The 22,620-nt window shown below is 49.2% G+C and overlaps 1 protein-coding gene across 9 annotated transcripts in view; it reads right to left on the reverse strand.

Annotated features, from left to right (window-relative positions):
* Positions 1-22,620, reverse strand: part of Actn1 (actinin, alpha 1) — a 92,879-nt gene that overhangs the window by 38,141 nt on the left and 32,118 nt on the right. For 6 of the 9 annotated variants that reach the window (XM_030246514.1, NM_001346669.2, NM_134156.3 and 3 more), the window contains exon 2: positions 3,677-3,791. Coding sequence is in view for 8 of the 9 variants with exons in the window: in NM_001346669.2 (NP_001333598.1) it covers positions 3,677-3,791 (115 nt within the window). In the remaining variant the exon portion in view is untranslated. Of the gene's footprint in view, positions 1-3,676; positions 3,792-15,344; positions 15,477-22,620 lie in introns of those variants that run through there. The other 3 variants (XM_006515386.2, XM_006515385.2, XM_006515384.2) reach the window with 1 other exon arrangement.

Here is a 22,620-nt window from a genome sequence, read left to right on the forward strand (position 1 = left end):
CCTCTGCTTGTGCCCGTACACCGCCTTCATGTGGGCACTCTCAACTCCGCTCCAGGGCCAGCTTCCTCACACACACACACCCTACCCTTCTCCTCCAGTTTCAAGATCAGGAGACTAAAAGAATTTGAGGGACAGTGTGTGTGTGGCATGGGGTTGGTTTGCTGAAAGTTCCACTAAAAGTACCCCGAGAACAGACATTGTCCAGGGACCTATCAAAAGAACCATCATGCCTCCCTGCTACAATGAGCTGACACCTCCAAAAGGATACACGAAACAGGTGCATGGAAGCAAGATGGAAGTAGGAGTAGATGTGGGCCAGGGGAACCCAAGCATGCTATAAGCAAAGCTTAATGAGTGAGTCAGAAGACCAGAATGCAACAGAAACAAAACCAGGCAGATCGGGCCAGGGCACATGAATGGACTAGAGGCATTCATGTTACAGTCTGGCAAAGAACTAGTCTATTCTGAGGGGGACCTGAAACTCTGTGGGAAGCTGTGTTTAAGGGGAATGGGCTAATGAAATCTCAAGACAGCATCCATCTCATTCAGGCTGTGGCATAGTTATTGGCAGGTGCTCTTAGCAAGGTTTACAGTGAGAATCAAGGGCAAAGAGCAGCATGGAACAATCTGGAAACCCTGAAGCCACACCTGAAAAAGAGCTAAAAGCTGTGGACAGGCAGGGTGTGACTGTTGGAGATCAGCGATGTTAAAAAGAAGCCTCAGACAGTATTGATAAGATCCTCCAGGAGTTTCTTTCTTAATGGCCTTCCCCAGCTAAGTCCTTCTTCCACTGTGTGGGACCTAACTACTTGTGACTGACAGAAATCTTTTGAACACTATTGACTTAGCAGACTACTAGCTCCCATCAAAGCTTAGAATGTCATCAGATAACATCTTGGGCCTACAGAGAAGCCTGCCCCATCTTGTAACTGTCTGTCTGATGCAGCCACCAACATATTTTAAAACTGTCTTGATTTATGACTCTCTTTGTTCTGTATGACTACAAAAACTCCACGATCCATGCTGCAGTATAGAATCTGGGATAAACTAAATCTGTGTTTCTGGGCCATGGTCATTCAAAACAGCTCCAGAATAAAATATCCCTTATTCTCTTTAAAAACACAAAACCAAACCAAAACAAGACAAAAAGTCAAACACTTTACACTAGGTTAGGAGGAAAATGTCTTATAAAGATGCCTTTGACATCTAAGGAACTGGCCAAACCCCACCCATCACAGGCTTCAGACTTTCCTTCCCTCCAATGAGGAAGGAGAGGAATCAGAACGAAGTATTCAGGCATATGCGTATATAGTGAGACCTATTACTTTATATGGTGACTAAAAATTAATAATAACACAAAAGCAAGGCATAAGGAAAAAAAAGAAGTTTTCCTTTGAGAAGAGACAGCTCCAGAAAGCATCTTTCCTATGTCCAGCATCCAGGCACTCAGAAGCCACTGCAGGGTCGGACAGGGGGATGTGCAGAAAGCTTGGCTCCATCCTTATGATGCTGGTTTTGTAGGCGTGCAGAATTCAAGAGTTATAGAGCTATGGCAGTGTCTATCCTGATTTCAAAGGAAGGCCCGGGAGGCAGGGAAATGTATAACACGGTTGAATTACCTACAAAGAGCTCTGTTGGGGTGAAGCCTACGCTATAATGGAAACCCCACGGATGCTGAACATGCTGGGAATATGGAATGTCTGCTAATGAAAGCCTCAGGCAGTGGATGCAGCCAACACAAGAGAAAAACCACGAGGAAGGAAGGGCTACCCAAGACCACTGAAGCTCACATCATACCACCATACCTCCCCAGGATTGGACATGGTTGTGCCGGCTACAATCTTCACTCTTGAGTTCTGTTTTGTTTTTTGTTTTGGGGGTTTGTTTGTTTGTTTGTTTGTTTGTTTTTTGAGACAGGTTATAGCCCTGGCTATCCTGGAACTCACTTTGTAGACCAGGCTGGCCTTGAACTCAGAAATCTGCCTGCCTCTGCCTCCCGAGTGCTGGGATTAAAGACGTGCACCACCACGCCAGGCTGAGTTCTGGTCTTATTTCAGTACTATTCTCCCTTCTTATGCCCCCAGCTCTCTCATTAGTGCCACGGTATGTTAGAGGTATTTATTGCAGGGGTTCACAACTAAGGGATTGCCTTGAGTCTCAGTAGAGACTCTGGGCTTAGATTTCTGAACAATGTTGGAATTGCCAAGTCCATGGGAACTCATGGAGATAAATTGAATGCAGTCTTCTGGGGTCCAGGGGTAGAATGTTATGATTTAAAGTGACGTGTTCCGGTATCAAGTTGACAAGAGGCAGCCTGTGATGCTCAGTCTTAAGTGTTGACTTGAATGGATTAAGAGATGCCAAGATTAGTCAAGTACAAGCCTGGGTGTTCTCAGAGATAATTACATCATTAGGGATCCGACCCAATCAACAGGTTAATGCCTTGACAGATTCATAATATGATGGCATCATTAAAAGTCAGTGAAGGCAAAAGGCAGGGCTCTTGGAGGAAGAATATCACCGGGGGCGGGGGGGGGGGACCTCTCTGGCCTCTTCACACACCCGTTTCTTGGCCTCTTGCTGTCATGATGCCCACTGAGCCGCTCTACCACATCCTCCCTGCCACAACAGGCTGACGCGTGTGAAGCCACGAGCCAAAATAAATAATCCCTCCCCTTTAAAAAAAAAGCCAAAATGATTATGTTTTCCATTGTGTATATTTTGCCCTGCTCAGGTTTCACTTTAAAGGAAATATGAAAAGTTGTTTTTAAAGAACTGAATCTGTCGAAGTCACGCAAACACAGGGAACAGGATGGCATGTCATCTGGGGAGCCGTGGCAGAGGGCCTGAGGTCCGCTACCTTTTTGGGAAGAGTCGGTTGGAAACAAAGCAGGTGCCAGCTCTCAAATGATCCTAAGGGCTCTGCAAAGGAATGCGAGGCCCAGACTGGAAGCCCTCGGGGAGGCACAAAAGCCTTCCAAGCGAGGGAACAACGTGACCATATTTGGGCTGTCAGAGGATCTTAGGCCTGGGGCGGCTTCACAAAGCGGGACTTCAGGGAGGAGGAGACAGGGAGGAGACAGAACCTAAGGCCTTCCCGGCCTTCCCAAGGTTTCCTCTAGGTGGGAGTCACCAGAAGCCCACAGGACAAAAGGCTCGAAGGGGATCATGAAAGAAGGAAACAGACAGCCAAGAATGCAAACGTCAAGTTGGAAAGAAAGGTAGAGCAGAGCAGTCTGTGGTCCCAGGCTTGGTTTAAGATAAGATGAAGTGTGCAGCAAAAACAGAGGGCCAGCTACTGCTTTGAGCACCCAAGAGGACATGCACAATGCTATTATTTGGATGTGGTTTGTCCCCTAGTGGTTCAGGTCCTGGAAGCTTGGCTGGCTGCAGCATGGTGATTCTCCAAGTCATAAGACAGGGCTAAGGTCATTAGGGTAATCCCTCCAAGGAATGAGAGTAAGTGGTGTGTGCTACTTTATTAATCGTGATGATGTTTCTTAATTAGAAGTTATGATCTTAATTAATTCTCTTTTTTTTTGTATTTTTTATTATATGAGAATTTTGCTTGCATGTATGCGAATGCACCACATGTGTGCCTGGTGCCCAGGGAGGCCAGTGTGAACGTGGACAGAACCCAGAGATACCACCGGGTCCTGGGCTGGGGCCGGCTCACCTGAGATGACCTCCAGGAGCAGCATGAGCTTCAGGCCATCTCGGAAGTCCTCTTCGATGTTCTCGATCTGTGTCCCCGCTTTGCGCAGGTGGGAGTTGCACCAGGCTGTGAACGTCTAATACAAAGGGAAGACAGGCAGATGGTCAGTCTCCTCATGGGCCACCGTAGTCTCTGAGGCACGCACCCCAGGCCTCAGTGGCTTCCAGGGTCCTCGCCCCACACTTTCTTAACAGTTGTTCTACGAAAGGCCTTCAACAGGCTTGGGCCATCCTCAGCGTATAAGCCACGTGAAGGGACCAGGGAAGGTGGCCACCCACTCAGCAGAATCCATAGTCACTCTTAGTGTGGTTGTTCCATATGGTCACATTAACTTATCCTCTGCCCTTAGTATATATGTCTGCCCCATCGTCCTGCCAGGTCCAGGTGTTTACTCAGCATCTGCATCCAGGACGGCTCCAGGGCAGCTACTCACAGGTGCTCAGTCTACCCTGGCAGATACTTCAACGGGGCCTGCACTTTCCCAGCTGCAGATATTCTCATGGATCCTGAACAGCAGTGAAGCAGCCAGCACTCCAATTTTCTTAGGGTCCCCAAAGCCATTGTCACCCCCAGTCATCAGGAAGTAATCTAGAGAACAGGACAACCTCACTCCTGCCCCACCGTTACCCCCTCCTAGCTACTCATTTTTAATTAAATAAGAAAGGAGGAATGTTGGCTTACAGGAACTTCCGCTAGGCTCCTCCCAGGAACCTAGCAAGCTTATGTCATTGGCTTACATCATCAGCTTACATCATCACCTGCCGTCTTTACCTGCTGCTGCCAGGCATGGGTGAGAATGAAAAGACTGCTCACCAGCCCAGATGTTTTTCTTTTTCTGTTCCCAGCCAGTCTTCCTGTCTCTGTCCCCCCCCCCGCCCCCATCTGTTCTTTGTCCCCCATTATCTGCCCCATTGGCTCTGCTCCTGTCTGTCTGCCTCTACCCCTTCTCTTCCTTTCCTTCTCCCAAGCCTCCCTTATATTAGGTTTGTTGCATGTTGTGATTTCTCAGGAGGGCATCTTGGCATGGGCCCGCCAGGTGTCTCCCCACCCCCGCAGAGTTACATTTCAAATATTACACAGAATGTGTAGATCTTTAAAGTAAGTACAGTTACTCTGTTTCTACACAATCTCTCCCAACTGCCACCTGTCCATACTTCACTTTGGACCCGAGCCACCACACTGCACATTCTCTGGGGCCAGGGATGGGAGTGTCTTATTCCACGATCACCACCTCCCAACCCCTTGTTCTTTTGTTTTGTTTTGTTTTGTCTTGTTTTTTGAGACAGGGTTTCTCTGTATAGCCCTGGCTGTCCTGGAGCTCACTTTGTAGACCAGGCTGGCTTTGAACTCAGAAATCTGCCTGCCTCTGCCAACCCCTTGTTCTTAAGCCCCGTCCAGACCCATCCTCCAACCTTTAGCCCCTTCAACCCTCAGCCAAAGGCTTCCCAAAGCTTCCAGGGAAACTGGCCAGTGCTAGCAACTGGAAGACAAACTGGAGTTGCCCAGCTGAGGCCTGTGAGTCTTGAAGAGGGGGGAGGAACTGAGGGAGGAAGGGGCTGTTGTAAGAAGACGATGGCTTGTGAAAGGCGAAGGGCTGTAGAAAGGAGCTATCAAACCCCACTTCCTGGGGAAGCTGTGGTGGCCAAAACAACACCTGTGTTTGTTCAGGTCTCCAGGACAAAGCTCTGGGGCTAATAAGCTTTGCAAGGAAGAGTCAATAAAAGCCCTAGTCCCCAGAGCCTCAAGGCTCAGTGCTCTGAACCCATCCAAAGTATTAAAGAACCCTACAAGCAGTAGCCATAAAGCCCAGGCATGGGGGGTGTGGAGTAATACAATGTTAAGAATGCACTCTCCTGTGAACCAGATCTGAATCCACTGTTCTCGGAACTCCAGCTCCCTTGGCAGTAAAATAGGGATTGCAAGGTACTTCCAAGTCCACAGGGTTTAAAAACCAACTTACAAAGTGCCTGCCACGTAGTGAGGGTGCCATTAACAGTAAGAAGGAAAAAGATACCACCACCACCACCACCACAAACCATGACAGGGCTGGGGAGGAGGGCTGGCTCCACTCTGGGCTCTCTCTCTCTCTCTCTCTCTCCCTCTCCCTCCCTCTCTCTCTCTCTCTCTCTCTCTCTCTCTCTCTCTCTCTCTCTCTCTCTCTCTCTCTCTCCTCCCTGCCTCCAGCCACAAAGCTACCCAAGGCCCCACCTTTTCAGGTGCTCCTGAGGGACCTTTGGGACTGGTGCCAATGTGTGCTTGAAGAACAGCAGAGGGGGGCAGTAAATTCTTGACAGCAACTCTGTGCATCACCGCAGACCACAGACCACCATGTACCGCCCAACTATGTTCTCTCCAGGTTGCAAGGTCCCCGCAGAAAGATCATCTCCTTAGCAGTGCCCCCAGGATTCAGCAAGGAAGGAGGAGAAGCTGGCAGCCAAAGGGACACCCACTGCAGAAACTCCTGGCCCCAACCAGGGTGGGCAGTGCTACACGCAGAGGCCTAATGGACCAACCTCATTTAAATAAAGGGGCAAGGACCCACAGACCTGCCTGCACCCCTGGCCTTCCTTTTTCTAACATTCCCTCACACCAAAAGTCTTCACTCTTCTCTGGGAGCCTGTTCATCTCACAGTCTAATAAGGAGACAGGGAGAGGGAGAAGATGGCCAGCCCCTTCACAGTCCACTGCGCTCTAGAAATGTGCTCAGAGGAAGGGTGTGCCACACAGGGTCTCAGGAGCCATGCTTAAGCAAGGACCACACTGAGACCTACTCCAGAGCTGGAACAGTGCCTTTGCTGTCACCCCTCTACTCCTATACCTCTCCCCACCATGCACACAAATACACACAAACATGCATGTGTGTTCATGTGTGTCCAGTGGCCAGCCTCTTCAGATCTTGGGCAGGGATTGAAAACTGGGAGGAACTTGGGTCCCCTCACCCATCCCTGACCTTGGTAACTAACGGTGGCACGAAGGGAAGACTGTATCCACGGAGCAGGGTATCTGAGGGACACATAGGAGAGAAGTTCATGGGTTGGCCGGTGAGATACATCTTGTCCCAGTTTCCTGGCTTCTACCATGTTCTCATTTTGCCCTTAACAACTACCATGGCAACATGTCTCCTTTAATATACCCTTAGAATCTCTCTGGTATTTGAGAAGGTGTCCTTCCTGTCTCCTGTGAACCACACAGCCTTCTCCATATACCTCAGTGATCAGAACTATACAATGGGGACAACAGTTAACTACCAGGCATGCCTGAGGCATAATACTAACAAAGTAGTAGTTTTTCTTTATGTTAATAATGGCCCTAAAAGTTAATGTGCCTGAAATACAGTGGGCCCTGAAGTGGCTCCCACTGTTATCACAATGACCTCCGAGTAGTCATACCCAACAAGGACTGGGGTACAAATGATTATTCCCATGACAGGAGCCAGGGGCTGAGTTTCTAATGTCATTGTCAGCTGTAACCTTGACCTTAGTAGGAAGAGGGATGCAAACACAGGAAGGCCACAAGCTTATGTGGCCTCACTGCACAGTACAGGAATTGCAGGACCACACAGGTGAGGTGGCCACAGATATGCCCACAAAGACCCCACATCTATCACTGTGGGTGAGTGGCCTGTCGCCGCTCCAACTCAGGTATCCAACAGCCACATGAGACAATGCTGACACCATGCGGACTGTAAACAGAAGGTCTGATGAGAGAGTCCTTTTAAAACCCAGGGAGGAACCCATGGTGGCACATACCATTAACCCCAGCACTTCAAGGAAGAGGCAGGTGGATCTCCATGAGTTCAAGGCCAGCCTGATCTACATACCAGGACAGCTAGGGCTACATAGTGAGACCCCATCTCAAAACAAAAACATGAAGGGGGTACCTGAACTGGGGAGGGGGGAATAGGGCTACTTGTAGGCTTGTAAGCACCACTATCTCCCTGCCAGAGGGAGAAAGCTATTGTCTTTACAGTGCATACTATAAGCACACTCCATCAATGGCATTAGGCTTGAAGAGATGTTGAGTTCAACATCCTCATTTTATAACGGAGGGCACAGGACCAGAAAGGGTTAAGTGTCTTTCCTCGGGCCATTGACACCGATTCTAACTTCCTCATAACTTCTGCTCCCCAGAATGATATGGCTTTGTGGCTCAGGGATAGCGGGGCAGGGTGGGGAAGGGGTGTAGAACCAAGGCTGAAACTTCAAGTGAGCCAAATTTCATGACATTCCACTGAAAACCAGTCACTGGAAAATGAAAGCCACATGGGTTTTGGGAAGCCCCTCCAGCATCAGCAGTGCTGGCAAGAGAGAGACAGCCTCCCTGGGGAGCATGGCGGTGAGAGGTGAGGAAGGGGGCTAGTGGGTGAATGTCCAAGAGATTGGAGACCACCCAGGAGGGAAGTAGACCAGAAAAAGATGGGCAGAAGGAACAGGACTCAGGAACTGGGCCTCTGACCAGCAGGAGACAAGACATGTCTGAGGAGGTCATCTCAACGTCCATAGTCAAAGAAGCATGCCTGATTCGGCCCCGGGGCAGAACAGGCAGCTGGTGAGAGACAGGGAGCCTCTGCAGCTGTACCCAAATGACCCCGTGCAGGTGACTTCACTTCTGCAGCTCTCCATGACCATATCTGGAAGATGACTGCGACACAGAGCCTAGGCAGCTGCTTTCAGGAGGATAAAGGACAGATAGCTTCAGGAAAGATCGGAGCTCGGTGGACTGAGGGACCCAGAGCTGGACATGTCATACGTCAGAGGAGGACACTGTGTGAATGTGCTGAAGGGGTTCACACAGCTACCCCCTCACCCCACCCCACCTCCGCTGTCCCCCAGCTGAGTAAGGAAGTCCCTTTATGATGGCAATTCTACAAAAGTCCAGGAAGCCCCTGAAAGCATTGGTAAGACCAGAGTGACCGGTGAAGCCACACATGTATGTAAGCAGGGTACTTGACCCTGACACTTCAGGGTCTGAGGTCAGAATACTCTGCAGCTGGAGGAATAGCGTGGTCTTAGACATCAGATGCTCAACACCCATCATGGCCCCTACCCACTAGATGTTAATAACCGTCTATCCAAAATGGAGACAACCCTAAAGCACGCCTTGTAGAGAATCTGGTCTAATAGAAGCAAACATACATGCCACAGTTGACATGATAGCAACTGTGCTTACGAAGCATGCATGTGCGTGCATGCATGGGATGGACGACTCTTCTGAGCGTTTTGTCACATTTAACTCCTTGGATCTTCACAGTGGTGCTAGGAAAGGAAAGGAAAGGAAAGGAAAGGAAAGGAAAGGAAAGGAAAGGAAAGGAAAAGAAAAGAGCCAGAAACCTAGACTTCTATGTGGAACTGCTCAATCTTTAAACACTGCTACAACTGAAAATATAATGCATGCCACAAGGACCCGGTCTGCCTCCAAAAAAAAACAAAAAAACAAAAAAACAAACAAACAAAAAAAAGAATTAGCAGCCAAGAAGTCTAAATTAAGTCTCACTGGGTATCTGCTCCCACAGTGGGAAAGCATGGGACCTTTCTAAGTCTGCATGCATGTTATATACAAACACAATATGTGGTGCATTTGGTAAGCACCAAGTAATACCTGTGTCTACCACTCCTAAAGAACACTGGTGAGTGACATCAGCCATTTGAGAATCTAGTAGCAAGAGCTGTGGGCATTTCTATCAAAGGTAGAGGAGAGGGCTGACATTCTGTGAGGCAGAGAGACGACTCCTCAGCTGGAACTGATCAACAGCCCATGTGTCTCACAAAGGACATTAGATGGCTATACACATCCTGTCATGCCCTGTGAATTAAAACAACAGGTGAGCTCACTGTGCCGATTAGCTGATCAGCCTGACGCAAGGTAGGATCATCTGGCAAGAGAGAAGCTCAACTGAGGCTCTGCCTCCATCCCGTTACCCTGCAGGCAGATCTATGGGGGCCTTTTCTAAACTATTGATTGATGGGGTGGGAAGGCAGCTCACTGTGGCAGTGCCACCTCTGGGCAGGCAGCCCTTGGACATATAAAAAAAGGTAGCTGACCGTGAGCCTTAGAAAGCCAATGAGAGGCCATCTTCCTTGGCTCCTGCCCTGCTTTCCCTCACTGATGAACTGTGATCGGGACGTGGAAGCAGAATAAATCCTTTCCTCCCCAAGTTCCTCATGGTCCTGGTGCTTATCACAGCAATGGAAAGCAATTATATTTGCAAAACGAGTTCCTGCTAATTCCAGTTGTCAGAGGGTGTGCGAGGCAGTCCCCCACCCCCACCCCCCATACAACTGTGTGCAGGCTGACTGGTTACAACTCTAGAGGAAATCAGCTTGCCAATGTGAACCACAACAGGCCTGAACTATACACCCCAATTCGAAGACTCTATCCTGGGTATAAAATGCCAAATAAAGAAAAGGCCTAGGGGCTGGAGAGATGGCTTAGCGGTTAAGAGCATTGGCTGCTTGCTCTTCCAGAGGTCCTGAGTTCAATTCCCAGCACCCACATGGTGGCTCACAACCATCTGTAATGGGATCTGATGCCCTCTTCTGGTGTGTCTGAAGACAGCTACAGTGTACTCATATAAATGAAATAGATAAATAGATAAAGAGAAAGAAAGAAAGAAGAGGTGTTATGCATGAAAACTTGCTCCTTAGCCTAACTGAGGTGGAGAAAACCAGGAAGACACCAAATTGTAATAATAAGGCACATAGTTAAGTAAATCACCATATGTGCCCACATAGTAGATGATTAATATGATAGGTTCTGAAATAACGTGAGCATAAGAATGTGTAATTAACAAAGAAGTCTGAAACAAGATAGCATGCACTACTGCTTATAAACACAGGGTTAGAGCTGTGTGCAATCACACAGACATGACAAATGACTAAGACCAAATGTGTCCAAATGCAAACACACTTGGTGCTCCAGGAACTGAAGTTCCCAGGATCCTTAGCTGCTCTCCTGGCCCGACTGCCTATAAATACAGTTGGCTGGTTACACTCTCTGCCTTCTCCCACGGCAAGCCTCTTCTTTTAGACATTTATTTCCCCATCCACAATCCAGGCTGTCCACGCTCAAGTGACCTGACCAGAGAGGCTCCCAGTGACACCAGGACAGAGTAAACAATGCTCTACAGCCAAATGAGACCGGGCTAGGCAGGAACAGAACAGCAGCAGCCTACCACAGGCCTAGGTTTCACCTGCCGGCCACACCTCTCCTGGACACAGCTTTGTCTCTTGGAACCAAGGTTAGCAGTCCTGGCTCACTTCAGGGAAGCTATTGTTCCTGTCAGTCAGGAAGCATGGGCCTGCCCTGGCTCAGCTAGGCACGTGACCTCTGATAAGCTAACCTCTCTCAGCCCAGAAATCCCATCATCCATCTGGTGCTTGGACAACTCAGCTGAATAGAACACTTGGTAACAATCTTTTGTTTCTCTGTAGTTTCTTTCCAGTAAATTCCACAGAGACTGGTGGTTTAACCTCAAGGGACTCAAAACATGACCAATGTTTTGGTCTCAAGACTGCAGCTCCCTGACCCTCCTGGCCCAGCAAATAACTGTAACTAGTGTACTGGACGGGCTAAACCTTGGTGTCCAGGGAACACTGGTGGGACATGCCTCTAATCCCAGCACTCCCGAGGCTGGGGAAAGAGAATCCTCAGTTTTGAGATTAGCTTTGATGATATAGTGAGACCCTCTCTCAAGAAAATGAAAAACAAAACCAACCAAATCAAAGCTTGAAGCTGGACTCTGCCTGGAGGACCCAGGAGGCCATGGGAACCGTGGCTGGCTCTAGGGTGGAGGAAGAGAGGTTTGGAACTGGGGAGGGAGAGCTGTTTGCTTTCTGCAGAGCATCCTTTTGTTTTCTTTTGAATGTTACACCACACGCTGTCATTATCTATTTAAAAACCCATCCAAATGTAAAGAGAGTCTGGCTGAAGTGTGTAAATTACAACATTATCATAAGCTTCTGGGAAGAGACGGAAGAGACTTCCTGTTTCTCTGGGATCATTTGGTGGAAGAGAGTGTCTAGGCTATTACTGTATTACTGATGGCTTCCATGATAGAGGGAAAACTCTCTCACATTTAAACAAATGGAGGCTGGAGAGGGTGACTTAGGCTTATAACCCCACGACTAGAGACTGGAGGATCAGTGCAAGGTCTTCCTCAGTTACACAGTTAAGTTGGAGATGGCCTGGACTATATGTGATCCTGCCTCCTAAATACATGCATGCATACATACACAGAGAGAATATGACAGCCGTGCAGTGGGCACACGTCTTTGATCACAGCACACGGGAGGCAGAGGCAGGCAGATCTCTGTGAATTCAAGGCCAGCATGACTAGGGGTACCAGGATATCCAGGGTTACATAGAGAAACCCTGACTCAAAATAAAACAAAAAGCCTACGTATGAGAGAGACAGAAAGCTCTAAAAACATTCCCTTAATAAGTAAGAGGTGAAACCCTTTAAGAAAAGGCAGAACTAGACACAGGGACAGAGGACAATCTGGCATCTGGAACACATTTCCCCCACAGCTAAGTCTACAATGATTAATTGTGGGGAGAGTCAAAGGATAGCCCCTTAGCCACATGGTCCCAGAACCCCCAAAGGAGAAATTAAGCCTCTTGAGGTTGGTCTGGGACTTCCTATACAAACTGGCTCCTCTCCTGGGATCTTCCTTCCCAGGAGCAGAGCCAGCAGGTCCAGGCAAAACCAACAAACAAACGAACCCTCACTGGACACTATAGTCTTTCAATTCCACCAGCAAGCACCATGCTAGTTGAGATGCCATGGATACTGGACAGAGCCAGACCCCAGCTGTGGCCAGAGTTCCTGGTGTGCTTGGGTTTAAGTTCCCTGCTCCACCTGCCAGCTGACATGGGGATGGTCACTCCCCAGAGTCCCTCAGAGTCCACCCACATGCGGCCAGTTTGGCCAGGGCACGTGTTCTAGGTAGTTTTTCTAAGCAGAGACCTGTCCAGAGAGATCTCAGATGCCTGGTGTGCTGGTAATGTCAACAGGAGTGTCTGGTTAGCTTATTAAGGGCGGTCTGCCAGCCTTTCAAAGCAACTGGTTCACCCACAGATAAAAGGCAGAGCTCCACACAACAGCTCCACCCAGATCTGTTTACTTTCCACCCACCTGCAAGCTGCTGTGAAAGAGTCCTCAACCACTGGTTGCTCTCTTCTGCCCTCTAAGTCACCCAGCCCACCACCCCACATCCCTGCATGAGTGCTGGGGTCAAGGAAACTCAGAGTACAGACGGCCAAACAGGCTAAGCTTTAGGACTAAACCTAACCTCTCACTAGCCTTGACTCTATGGGCAATGAACTCAGCCTGAGATCCTCACAGGTAAAATGGGGCTAACTAGACCCATAGTCAGTATTCTGTCCACAGCAGACTGATAGATGCTTAAAAATGCCAACCCAGCTGGTCCGAGTAACCTTATTTAATCCACCTGGGCCTCAATTGCCTGGCCGGACAAAGGGGATAAATAATGTCATTACTTAACGGCTTTTAAGATTAAGACAATGCATGCTAACCAGCCAGCACAGTGCCCTGGTCATAGCAGGAAACCAATAAATGTCCCTTGTCACTTCCTCTCCCCTTTCTATTTAATCAGAGTTAATCATTCACAGAGAACCCAAGTATTGACAATCAAGGGGCCCTGTTTTCTCCCATTGATGAGGAAACACACATCAGCTTCTAGCAGAACTCTTCTAGAGCTGTGTTTTCTAGTTTGTATCTGTCTAGAGCCCATTTAAGTAGACACAGTGCCAGAGACCAGGAGAAGGGATCACCCAGGTCAAAAGGGCTGCTGGATCCCTGCTTGGAAAGGGCTCACCATGAGAACCTGGCATGGTCTTCCTTGCCCCGCACAAGGAAGAATTCATAACATAAGATTGAGCCTGCACAGCAGGAGAATTCATGACACTGGGACACATAATCCCAATAAAGACACACAGTCTGTCCCTTTAGCTCCTGCTTAGAGTCAACTGCACCTACCAATCTGCCAGTGTCATATCCCCATCCCTGCCCTGCTCCTAAAGACAGAAGAGTCCACAGCAAATGCCCAGCAACTGCAAGCTCTGCCCACCACCGGCTTTATAGTACCAGACTTGCCTGGTCTCTCTGAGTCTTGGTTCCAGCACAAGTGAAAGAAAAAAAAATCCTTATTCCATGGGACTGCTGTGAGCAGTCACAAAGGGTTCATTCCATGGTGTGTGTGTGTGTGTGTGTGTGTGTGTGTGTGTGTACGTTCCACCCCCTTCCACACAGTCAGAAAGTACATTGGTAAAGCTAGGCAAAGGGCCTAGCACTTGGAAGCCTGAGGTAGGAAGATTAAGAGATGGAGGCCAACCTCTGAGCTACAGAGCAAGACCCTGTCTCAAAAACAAACAAGTATGGCTGGCTACGGTGGCACATACTGGGAAGGAAGAGGCAGGCAAGATTTCTGTGAGCTTGAGGCCAGCCTGGTCTACTTAGTGTGTTCCAGGCTAGCCAGGGATACATAATGAGACCCTGGCTCCAAAATTAATTAACTAATTAAACAGTGGTTGCTTAGAGCTGGTGGTAATAGCCAAGGAGTATGAAATATATTTTTACATGTTCTCAAATTGGTTGCATTCACTTTAAAATAGTGAAAAGCATAGTTATAAAATTATACCCCCATAAAACTATTTATATTTTTCTTAAAACGCACCAAGTAAAATATTCTAGAACCCCACTAAATCTTTTATGCTAATATTAGTCTTTTTATTTTTGTCTCTGTCTACTTGGCCCACTGGAAGAATCCGGTCTCAAAAGCTGGCCCGGGATCTTTCACTGCTAATGACTGAAAGGCCTGAGTTCACTCCACTGCTATCCTGGAGCCTTCAAGCAAGGCGGGATGAGGATTGGAAGGCTGGAGGAGCAAGTCTTCTCTAAGCAGAGTGACAGACCACTTCGGGAGGCCAGTCAGGGATGGTGGTTGTCCCTGACTCATGTCTCGAGTGATTCTGGCCCTTGCTGATCCGACAGCACACAGACCTCGGCAAGCTAGGACCCACAGGACCAGCCTGCACATTCCTTCCCCATAGAAGGAAAAGCCACCTAAAAGTGAGCTCATTTGGTTTTGTCTGGCACGGATCCTAAGACCTACAGGTCACCCAGTCCCACAGAGAACTCCCACAGATGACAAGCCTGCTAATCTTCAATGTGGGGTTCTGTGGTCTGGCAGGCTCCAGCCCCTAACGCACCTCTCCCCTAGTGCTGAAGTACGGCAACTGACGCAGTCGCACCTGTACCTTAGAGGACTGAATCCACCCCTTCTGCGATGATGGAAAAACACTTGATTTCTGACGAGGGCCCAGAAAACAAGATCAGGTTAACAGCCATCTCTTCCTGGGCCATCTCTGTGGAATGCACTGTGCTGACCAGAGTTGTGGAGCTGGACTGGATTCCAAGGCCCTCAATGGAATCTGCTCTCCAGGGGTCAAACCACAAGTTATAATTTGTCTGGTTTTGTTTTGAGACAGAGTCTCTCTCACATAACCCAGGCTGGCCTAACACTATGTAAGAGACCGACCTTGAACTCCCGATTCTCCTACAGACAACAGACACATCAGTTTATATAATGCATTTTTTTTACCAACTTACCACATCCTCAGCACAAGTTACAAATTCCAAGGACAAAATACTGCTTCGACGAAGAAACTGTCCAGGTCTCCACTCTGTCACTCTGGCCTTTCTTCTTTGAGTTGTACCACAGTCCATACCCAGACTCATCTGGATCCTTTGACCCAGTGTCCAGAAACTCCACCCTCCACGCAATGGCTGGAGACAGCTGGGATCCTGTCCTGCCAATGGCTTTTGGGGATTTGGGAGGGGCTCCTGGAGGTTTCCGGCTCCACAGAGATGCATCTCTGTCTTTAACAGACACCAAGCACCCCGAAAAGCAGCCTGGGCCAAAATATGGGCTCACAGAGGCTAACCCAATGTTGTAAAGGGAGGAGGGAGGGATAGGAAAACAGAGGGACTGAGGAAGCATCTCAGGGGAACGGGCCTCCGATTTGCACTCACACCGGAACTACTAGTTAGAATAAGTACGGATGTGTCCCACTTTCCAATGCTCTGGGAAAGTGGAGACATGCTATTTCTCCAGATGCCACCACTCTGTGGACCCCACTGTCTAAGGACCTCAGGGCTGGTGGTTAAGAGATGAGTCTGGGCACAAGAGACCTGATAAGCTCTTGGCCTGCCACTTTACTGACCTGGGGATCTAAATAGACTCCTGACCTTTCTGAGCCCTGCTTTCCAGGAGATCTTTCTTGCGGAGTGGTGGTGGACATTTAAGGAGCTCATCCTTGCAAAAAGCCTAGAACGCCACCAGCAGTCAAAGAAGTCTAAAGTGCAAGAAGGGAAAGGGATGAGGACATGAATAAACGAGACTGTGGGAACTGTGTTGGGCCCCTCGGAACTACTGCGTATACTAAATGATTCTGCGAACCCTGGAGAGCACCCGGAGGATGCTGGGTGACCAGGGGACTCTACAGCACTTCTAGAGTGTGGTGTGCATCCCATGAGGGACTCAATGTGCACCCACCCTATAGCTCAGCAACCCCCATCCAGGACAATTGCCTATTGCTGCATACTGGATCGCATTGTTGGTAGGTAAAGAGTAGAGGGGTCCGAGAGGCTCTGTTGTGGGAAGGCTTTAGGGGAAACGTGATGGTCAAACAGTCAGTCATCTTGCATGGAACCTCGATGACAGTAGGCCATGATCAAAGAACCTAATTACTTCAATTCCCTTAACCCAAGGTCTGGTCACATGTCTTTTTCTTGAGCACACAGTACAGATCAGCACCTTAAAAACTAGTTCAGGGATGGGTGGTGGTGGTGGTGGCAGTGCACACCTTTGATATGAGCACTCAGGAGGCAGAGGAAGGCAGATCTCTGAGTTCAAGGACAGTCTGGTCTACATATAGACCTAGCTCCAGGACAGCCTGGGCTATGCATCTTGAAAAACCAAAACAAAACAAAATGAAAGTCCAGAGAGGCTTTGGGATATAGCTCCATGTTAGACGTTGACAAGTATGTTCAAGTTCCCAGTTCCCAGAACTACATACATGCGTGTGCACGCACACACAAAAAGCAGCATAAAAACTCTTAAACCCCTTCAGTAAGGAGAAGTAGCCATGGTCTAATTGATGGGGCCTGTTACCATCACTGTGCTCCCAGCCTGTTCTGGAGAACCATCAGCTGCCAGGGGTATCGGGAACCCAGCCCAACAGATGTGCAGCCCTGGCTGTTGGCCAATCCCTCAGTATGACCAACCTGACTCCAGGGACAGGGCACACAGACCTGCAGCAGGCAGCTAAGGCACACAGACACACTTCTGTGGAACCAGGTATCTGGCAGACCCTTTGTCTGAAGTGCTGGGAAGCTCAGAGACCTCTCCCAGAGCAGGATCAGGGGCTTCATCTGTGGGACAGCATGGTCACTGCCCTCCTCTGAGATCAGAGTCCACCACTCATTCCCCAAGGAGGGCTCCTGGGCTGCAGGGGGAGTCCCAGGTCAGCTATCACTCTGGCCTCCTCCAAACCTTGAGAAGAAAGCACAGCGTCACAGCCTCACATAAAAGATGGATGGACACTGAGGGCTAAGAGAACGGCTTCAAGCCTCAAGAGGAGCAGAGGCAATCAGTCAGACTTTGAAGCTAATCAATGCTTTTGGCTACTAGAACCACCCAGTGAATGGCTCACTCAATATGCATATCCAACTCACTAAGGCATGTGTCATCTCAGCTGATCGGCTCCATGATCCTCCATTAAAGGAGGAGATGGGGTGAGAGGCAGCGGCAACCTCTACAGCACCAGCTGAACTAAGACCTTTACTGTGGTTCGTGGGATAGCTCAGGCTCTTCTAGGAAAGCCAGCTAGCCGTAAAGACACAGTGTGACCACCCAGCTCTGCCTGCCACCCTGTAGGTAGATTGGGGTATACAGTAACGTGAAGACCTTTTTAGTTGTCCCCGGTCCCAGACAGAAGAGGGAAGCTAAAGGGCAGCTCAGGACACAGACCGAAAAATCACCTCCAATGTTCAGATCCAGCCAGAAGGGGGGCGCTGGCCCTGTGGCTCCCTGGGGATGCGGAATGGGTCAGGTCGGGCAGGGTTCTCTTCTAAGGCTCAGTTTTGGGACGGTAGAAAGTGGGTTTGAATTCTTGACTCTTGGCTTCTGAACACAAAGCCCATTGAGAAAGACAATGAATAATTAAAGAGGCAGCCAAGCCGGCAGGCAGTGTGGAGGCCAGGGTGTGAGCAACGCCCTGTTTGGGCTTGGGCTGGCCCCCTGTCAGCAGCCTCTCTGGAAGCAGGCCAACACATATCCTTCTGATCAACCCCATTCTCTCCCCACCTCCCTCAGGGAGTTGGAGCTGACTCATTCATTCATTCACTTGTTCATGCGTTCGTTCTCAGTGAGTACTGATACTGTAAGTGAATAAAACCAGTTCCTAGGTCACGGAACCTAGAGTTTCCACAGGGGACGAAAGCACAGGGCAAGCGAAGTGCCTATGTAGGAAATGCCAGAAGCATGAGCTCGTGGCTGGGTTCTGACCTGACCCCTGTTCTAAAGAGTGCTACTTAGGTGAAAAGTTTGCAAAAGAGGCGCTCCAGATTATAGCTAAGGGGGAGGGGGCTGATAATAAAAGCTATTCGTATTACATCGCCAGTGAGAACTGAGCTGCATGCATATGCTGCAAGGTACGGGGAGTGGCCGTTCAAGCAGAAGAAACAGAACAACCAAGGCTCTAGGTAGGGCAGAAGCCAACTCAAAAAAACAAAAAGAAACAAACATAGCCCCTGTGGCTAGCACCAGAGGTGAGCACAGTGCCAGAGGCCCTGGAACCTGGGTGCCCACAGAACATCGAGATTATTCTCCCTGAGAACAATGGAAGCCACTCACAATCTCTGATCGGATTTCAGCTGAAATAAATAAAAGGGCGGCGAGGTGGGTGTGAGATGTGGGTGTGGGTTAGCACACAAGGACACCTTCATCTGGCAAAGAGACTTCATGCTGCTGCAAGCAGATGTAGACAAAGGGGTGACCTAAGACAAGGTAGCTCAAACCCAGCTGGTGAATGCAGATAAGTGGGTGGGGCCTAGACACACTCCAGGCAGGGGAGTTCAGAGACCACCCCTACCCCACCAGGCATCACATCTGAGCTGAGCCCACAGGGAGGGAAGGGGAAGGTGGCAGAGTCGCTATGCCCAGCCGTACTCCTACAACTAACCAACACTCAGGCAAACCACCCTGTGAGCCGTGAGAGCCCCCTGGTAAACCGGGGGTGTAGAAAGCCTAAAGATCACCTCCCAGGCACTGGGCCAACCAGCCGGCATGACTGGCTGCAAGCAGCTACGCACATTCCCATCTGAGTTGGGGAGCCAACCTTGCCCATGCTTCTACAAGGCTCTCCAGACCAATCAAGATGGACAAAGGGACACTATGTATCCATGGGACTTCCTCAACAGCCTCGGCAGGAATTGCAGCCCTGCCCACCCTACCTAGCCCATGCCACGTAAAACACGCCTTCCCATCCTTTTACATCCCAGCACCTATTGATTCTCAATGGCTCTGGGACAAAGCCCAAGGCCTGCCAGGCTCACCTGGGTCTTAATTTTCAGAAGGCACACCTGGGGCTCCACCTCATCATCTGTCACCTCAGCTGCTCTTTACAGGCCCCTAAGATGGCCTGAGAGAGTCACCCCTCACTTCTCCATCCTTTAAAGGAATATTTGCAGGAACATGGACACATGGCATCAGAAGCCCCGAGTTCTAATTCTGGGTCCACCGCTGGTGATCAGGTTTCCCTCTACAATGTCCCCCACTTTCAGAGGATTCCTCTCTGCCTCCTATCAATGCGCTGCATCTGGTTAAGATCAATTATTCAGGGAGAGTGAGCTAAAGAGAAAAAAAAAATCACATTTCTCAAATTAGCCCCATTATATCAAATGCTGTCAGAAATCCCACCCTGACAAATGCCACTCTAGTTCAGGAGCCCTAGGGTGGGGCCCACAAATTAGTATTATAACAGGCACTCCAGGCAAACCCTGTAACCAAGCAAGCTTGGACAACTGTGGGCTAAAGACATACACAAGAAGTCGGGGCTCCCGGCCTTCGCAAAGAAGGCTAAAACACAGTTCGATTCATCCCACTATCTTCACACCTATCTACACGCGCTCACCAGGTACAAGACACCAGCCCAGGTGGTCTACATCCGACATGCTGGTTTAGTTCTAACAAGGTCCCCACAGGGCACACATCCCTGTCTGTCTCTACTGGTGAAGAAACTGGGGCCTAGGGAGAGGCTTCAACGAGTAAGGCGCTTGCTGCCCAAGAATTCCCAGCACCCACGTAAAAAACCTGGGGTGGTGACACATGACGGTAACCCCTGTGCTATGGAAGCAGAGACGAGTGGCACCCTAGTTCCCTGGATGAATCTGGGAGCTCTAGGTTCGGTTTGAACAACTAAGTAGACACCAGACATCAAGCCCATATGCATGTGTGCAACCACCACATGAACACATACACAAAAAAAAAAAGGAAAGGGGGTTGGAAGAGAAACTGAGACTGGAAGACACAGCTGCTAACATGCCAACTCTCTTCCAAACACCCTATGTCTGCTGCAGAGCCTCTCTCCTGTGGGAACTTTGTCGCCTATTCACATCCCAGAGCCTGGATAAGGACCTGCACAGGAATGCAAAGAGGAGAGATGGACACGGGGAGGCATGGAGGTGGAACACAGAAGCTCTGGAGCTGCCACCTAGGGAAAAAAAAAAGCAGAGGCCACCAATGAAACAGTAACATAGTAACCAGAGAAGCTGGCATTCTCCCCCAAATGCCTGGCGCTGGAGGGAAGGAAGGATGTTCAAGATCAGAGCTCACACAGCACATTGGAATGAAGCCCAAAGCACTCTGGGACCATCTCACACAATCCCAGTTGAGAGCACACAGCTAGCCCCATGCCAGAGTTTAGTAACTCCTCTCTGCCCAGGGACAATTCCCTTTATACACCAGAGCCTGCCTACCTGCCACCTGTCCCCTCTACCTCTAAAGCAGCCCAGCCAAGGATCCTGGCCTAAAACAGACCCAGGAGAAGCAGAGGCCCCGCCTTCCCGCAGAGTTCTCCCCAGCCTTCCCCCAGCTAGTGCAGGGGACATATCAAGGTCAGCTGGCCCTTATTTAGTCGGCACATTATACCGGGGGGTCACACTTACTGGTTTTATTACATTTATTAAGAGGTAGGTTGCTTTGACTCCCCCCATTTTAGAGATGGAAACATTGACACTCTGGAGGGTTAAGTAACATAGCTAGCAAAGAGACAGCATAGGATGTCCCAAATGCTGGTCCCAGATCACGAATTTCCTCTGCCTTCCTGCCATCTCTGGGCATCCACTCAGGACAGAGGCTGATGCCATCCTATGACTGGACTTAACAGGTTTTCATCTTTCCGGGAGTTCTGCATTCGGCGGAAACCATATTGGAATTCTGAACCTTGATCATTCCCCAGGCCAGTGATTTTCAGTATCATCTTCTTGTGACACTGGGCAGTGGCAGTGAGCCATCACACCACTAGGTAATGCATTCACAAGGATGTGTGTGTGGAGGTGGGGGTGGTGGACAACTGGGCTGGAGAGGAGGCTCAGCAATTAAGGGCTTATTCTACTCTTGCATTGAACCTAAGCTCAGTTTCTAGCAGCTCACAACTGTCTGCAACTCTCCCTCAGGGGATCGGCCCTCCTCTTCTGGCTTCTTTGGCCACCTGTACTCACATGCATATACCACACACAAACACTTAAAATTAATCTTGGGCTGGAAAGATGGCTCAGCATTTAAAAGTGCACACTGACCTTATAGAGGACCTGTGTTCGATCCCCAGCGCACACACCAGATAGCTCACAACTGCCTGGATCTCCAGATCAAGAGGATCCAATATGCCTTGAGCACATGTGCGTGAGCACACACACACACACACACACACACACACACACATATGAACAAATAAAGAATAAAATATTAAGGGCTAGAGAGATGGCTCAGTGGTGAAGAGCACTGGCTGCTCTTCCAGAGGTCCTGAGATCAATTCCCAGCAACTACATGGTGGCTCATGACCATCTGTAATGAGATCTGGTGACCTCTTCTGGTGTGTCTGAAGACAGCTAAAGTATACTCATATGTATAAAATAAATAATTTTTAAAAAGAATAAAATATTAAATAAATACAATCTTTTTTAAAGGGGGGAGCACAACTGGTATTCTTCAGTATAGCATTTGCTGGGTAAGTCAGCTGTGTTACCTGCATCTTGACAGAATATTTCCAACTTCCCAAGGTTTTATTGGGAACGTGACTGACCTCATTACAAGTCAAGAAGCATCTATACAGGTTACTGGATCTGCCACTACTAGGCCCTGGGAAAGAATAAAAACTGGGCCCACTCCAGGGAGCTCCAATTAGCTGGCACGGCCCACTATCAAGGCGGCACAAGCTTTATAAGTAGCATGAAGCACCCCAGAGGGGACCACATGCAGATCTCCACAGGGAGCAGGGTCAGGAATGAACACTGGCTGCTTGGAGTTAAGCCCACACTAGCAGCAGGCGGAGACCAGTTTGGTTTGCCTTACACTTGACTGTCTGAAAGGGCTTGTATCAAGAGGCTGAAAAAACAGGGGCCAACCACCTGCTGGTTACAGCAGCCTCTGAGAGAGCAGGAATCAGGACAGAGGAGCCTGCTGTTAAAGAAACAGATGGTGCTCAGCTCCTGGGGAAGCTAGGAAGTTTTGCATTAGTGTATCTAACTCACTGGCCAAAAATGTGTCATATGGCTAACCTTGAGAGAGGAAAAGCCGGGGATAAAGTGAATGGAAGGAAGTGGG

Source organism: Mus musculus, chromosome 12, assembly GCF_000001635.26.
Source record: "Mus musculus strain C57BL/6J chromosome 12, GRCm38.p6 C57BL/6J".
NCBI lineage: Eukaryota > Metazoa > Chordata > Mammalia > Rodentia > Muridae > Mus > Mus musculus.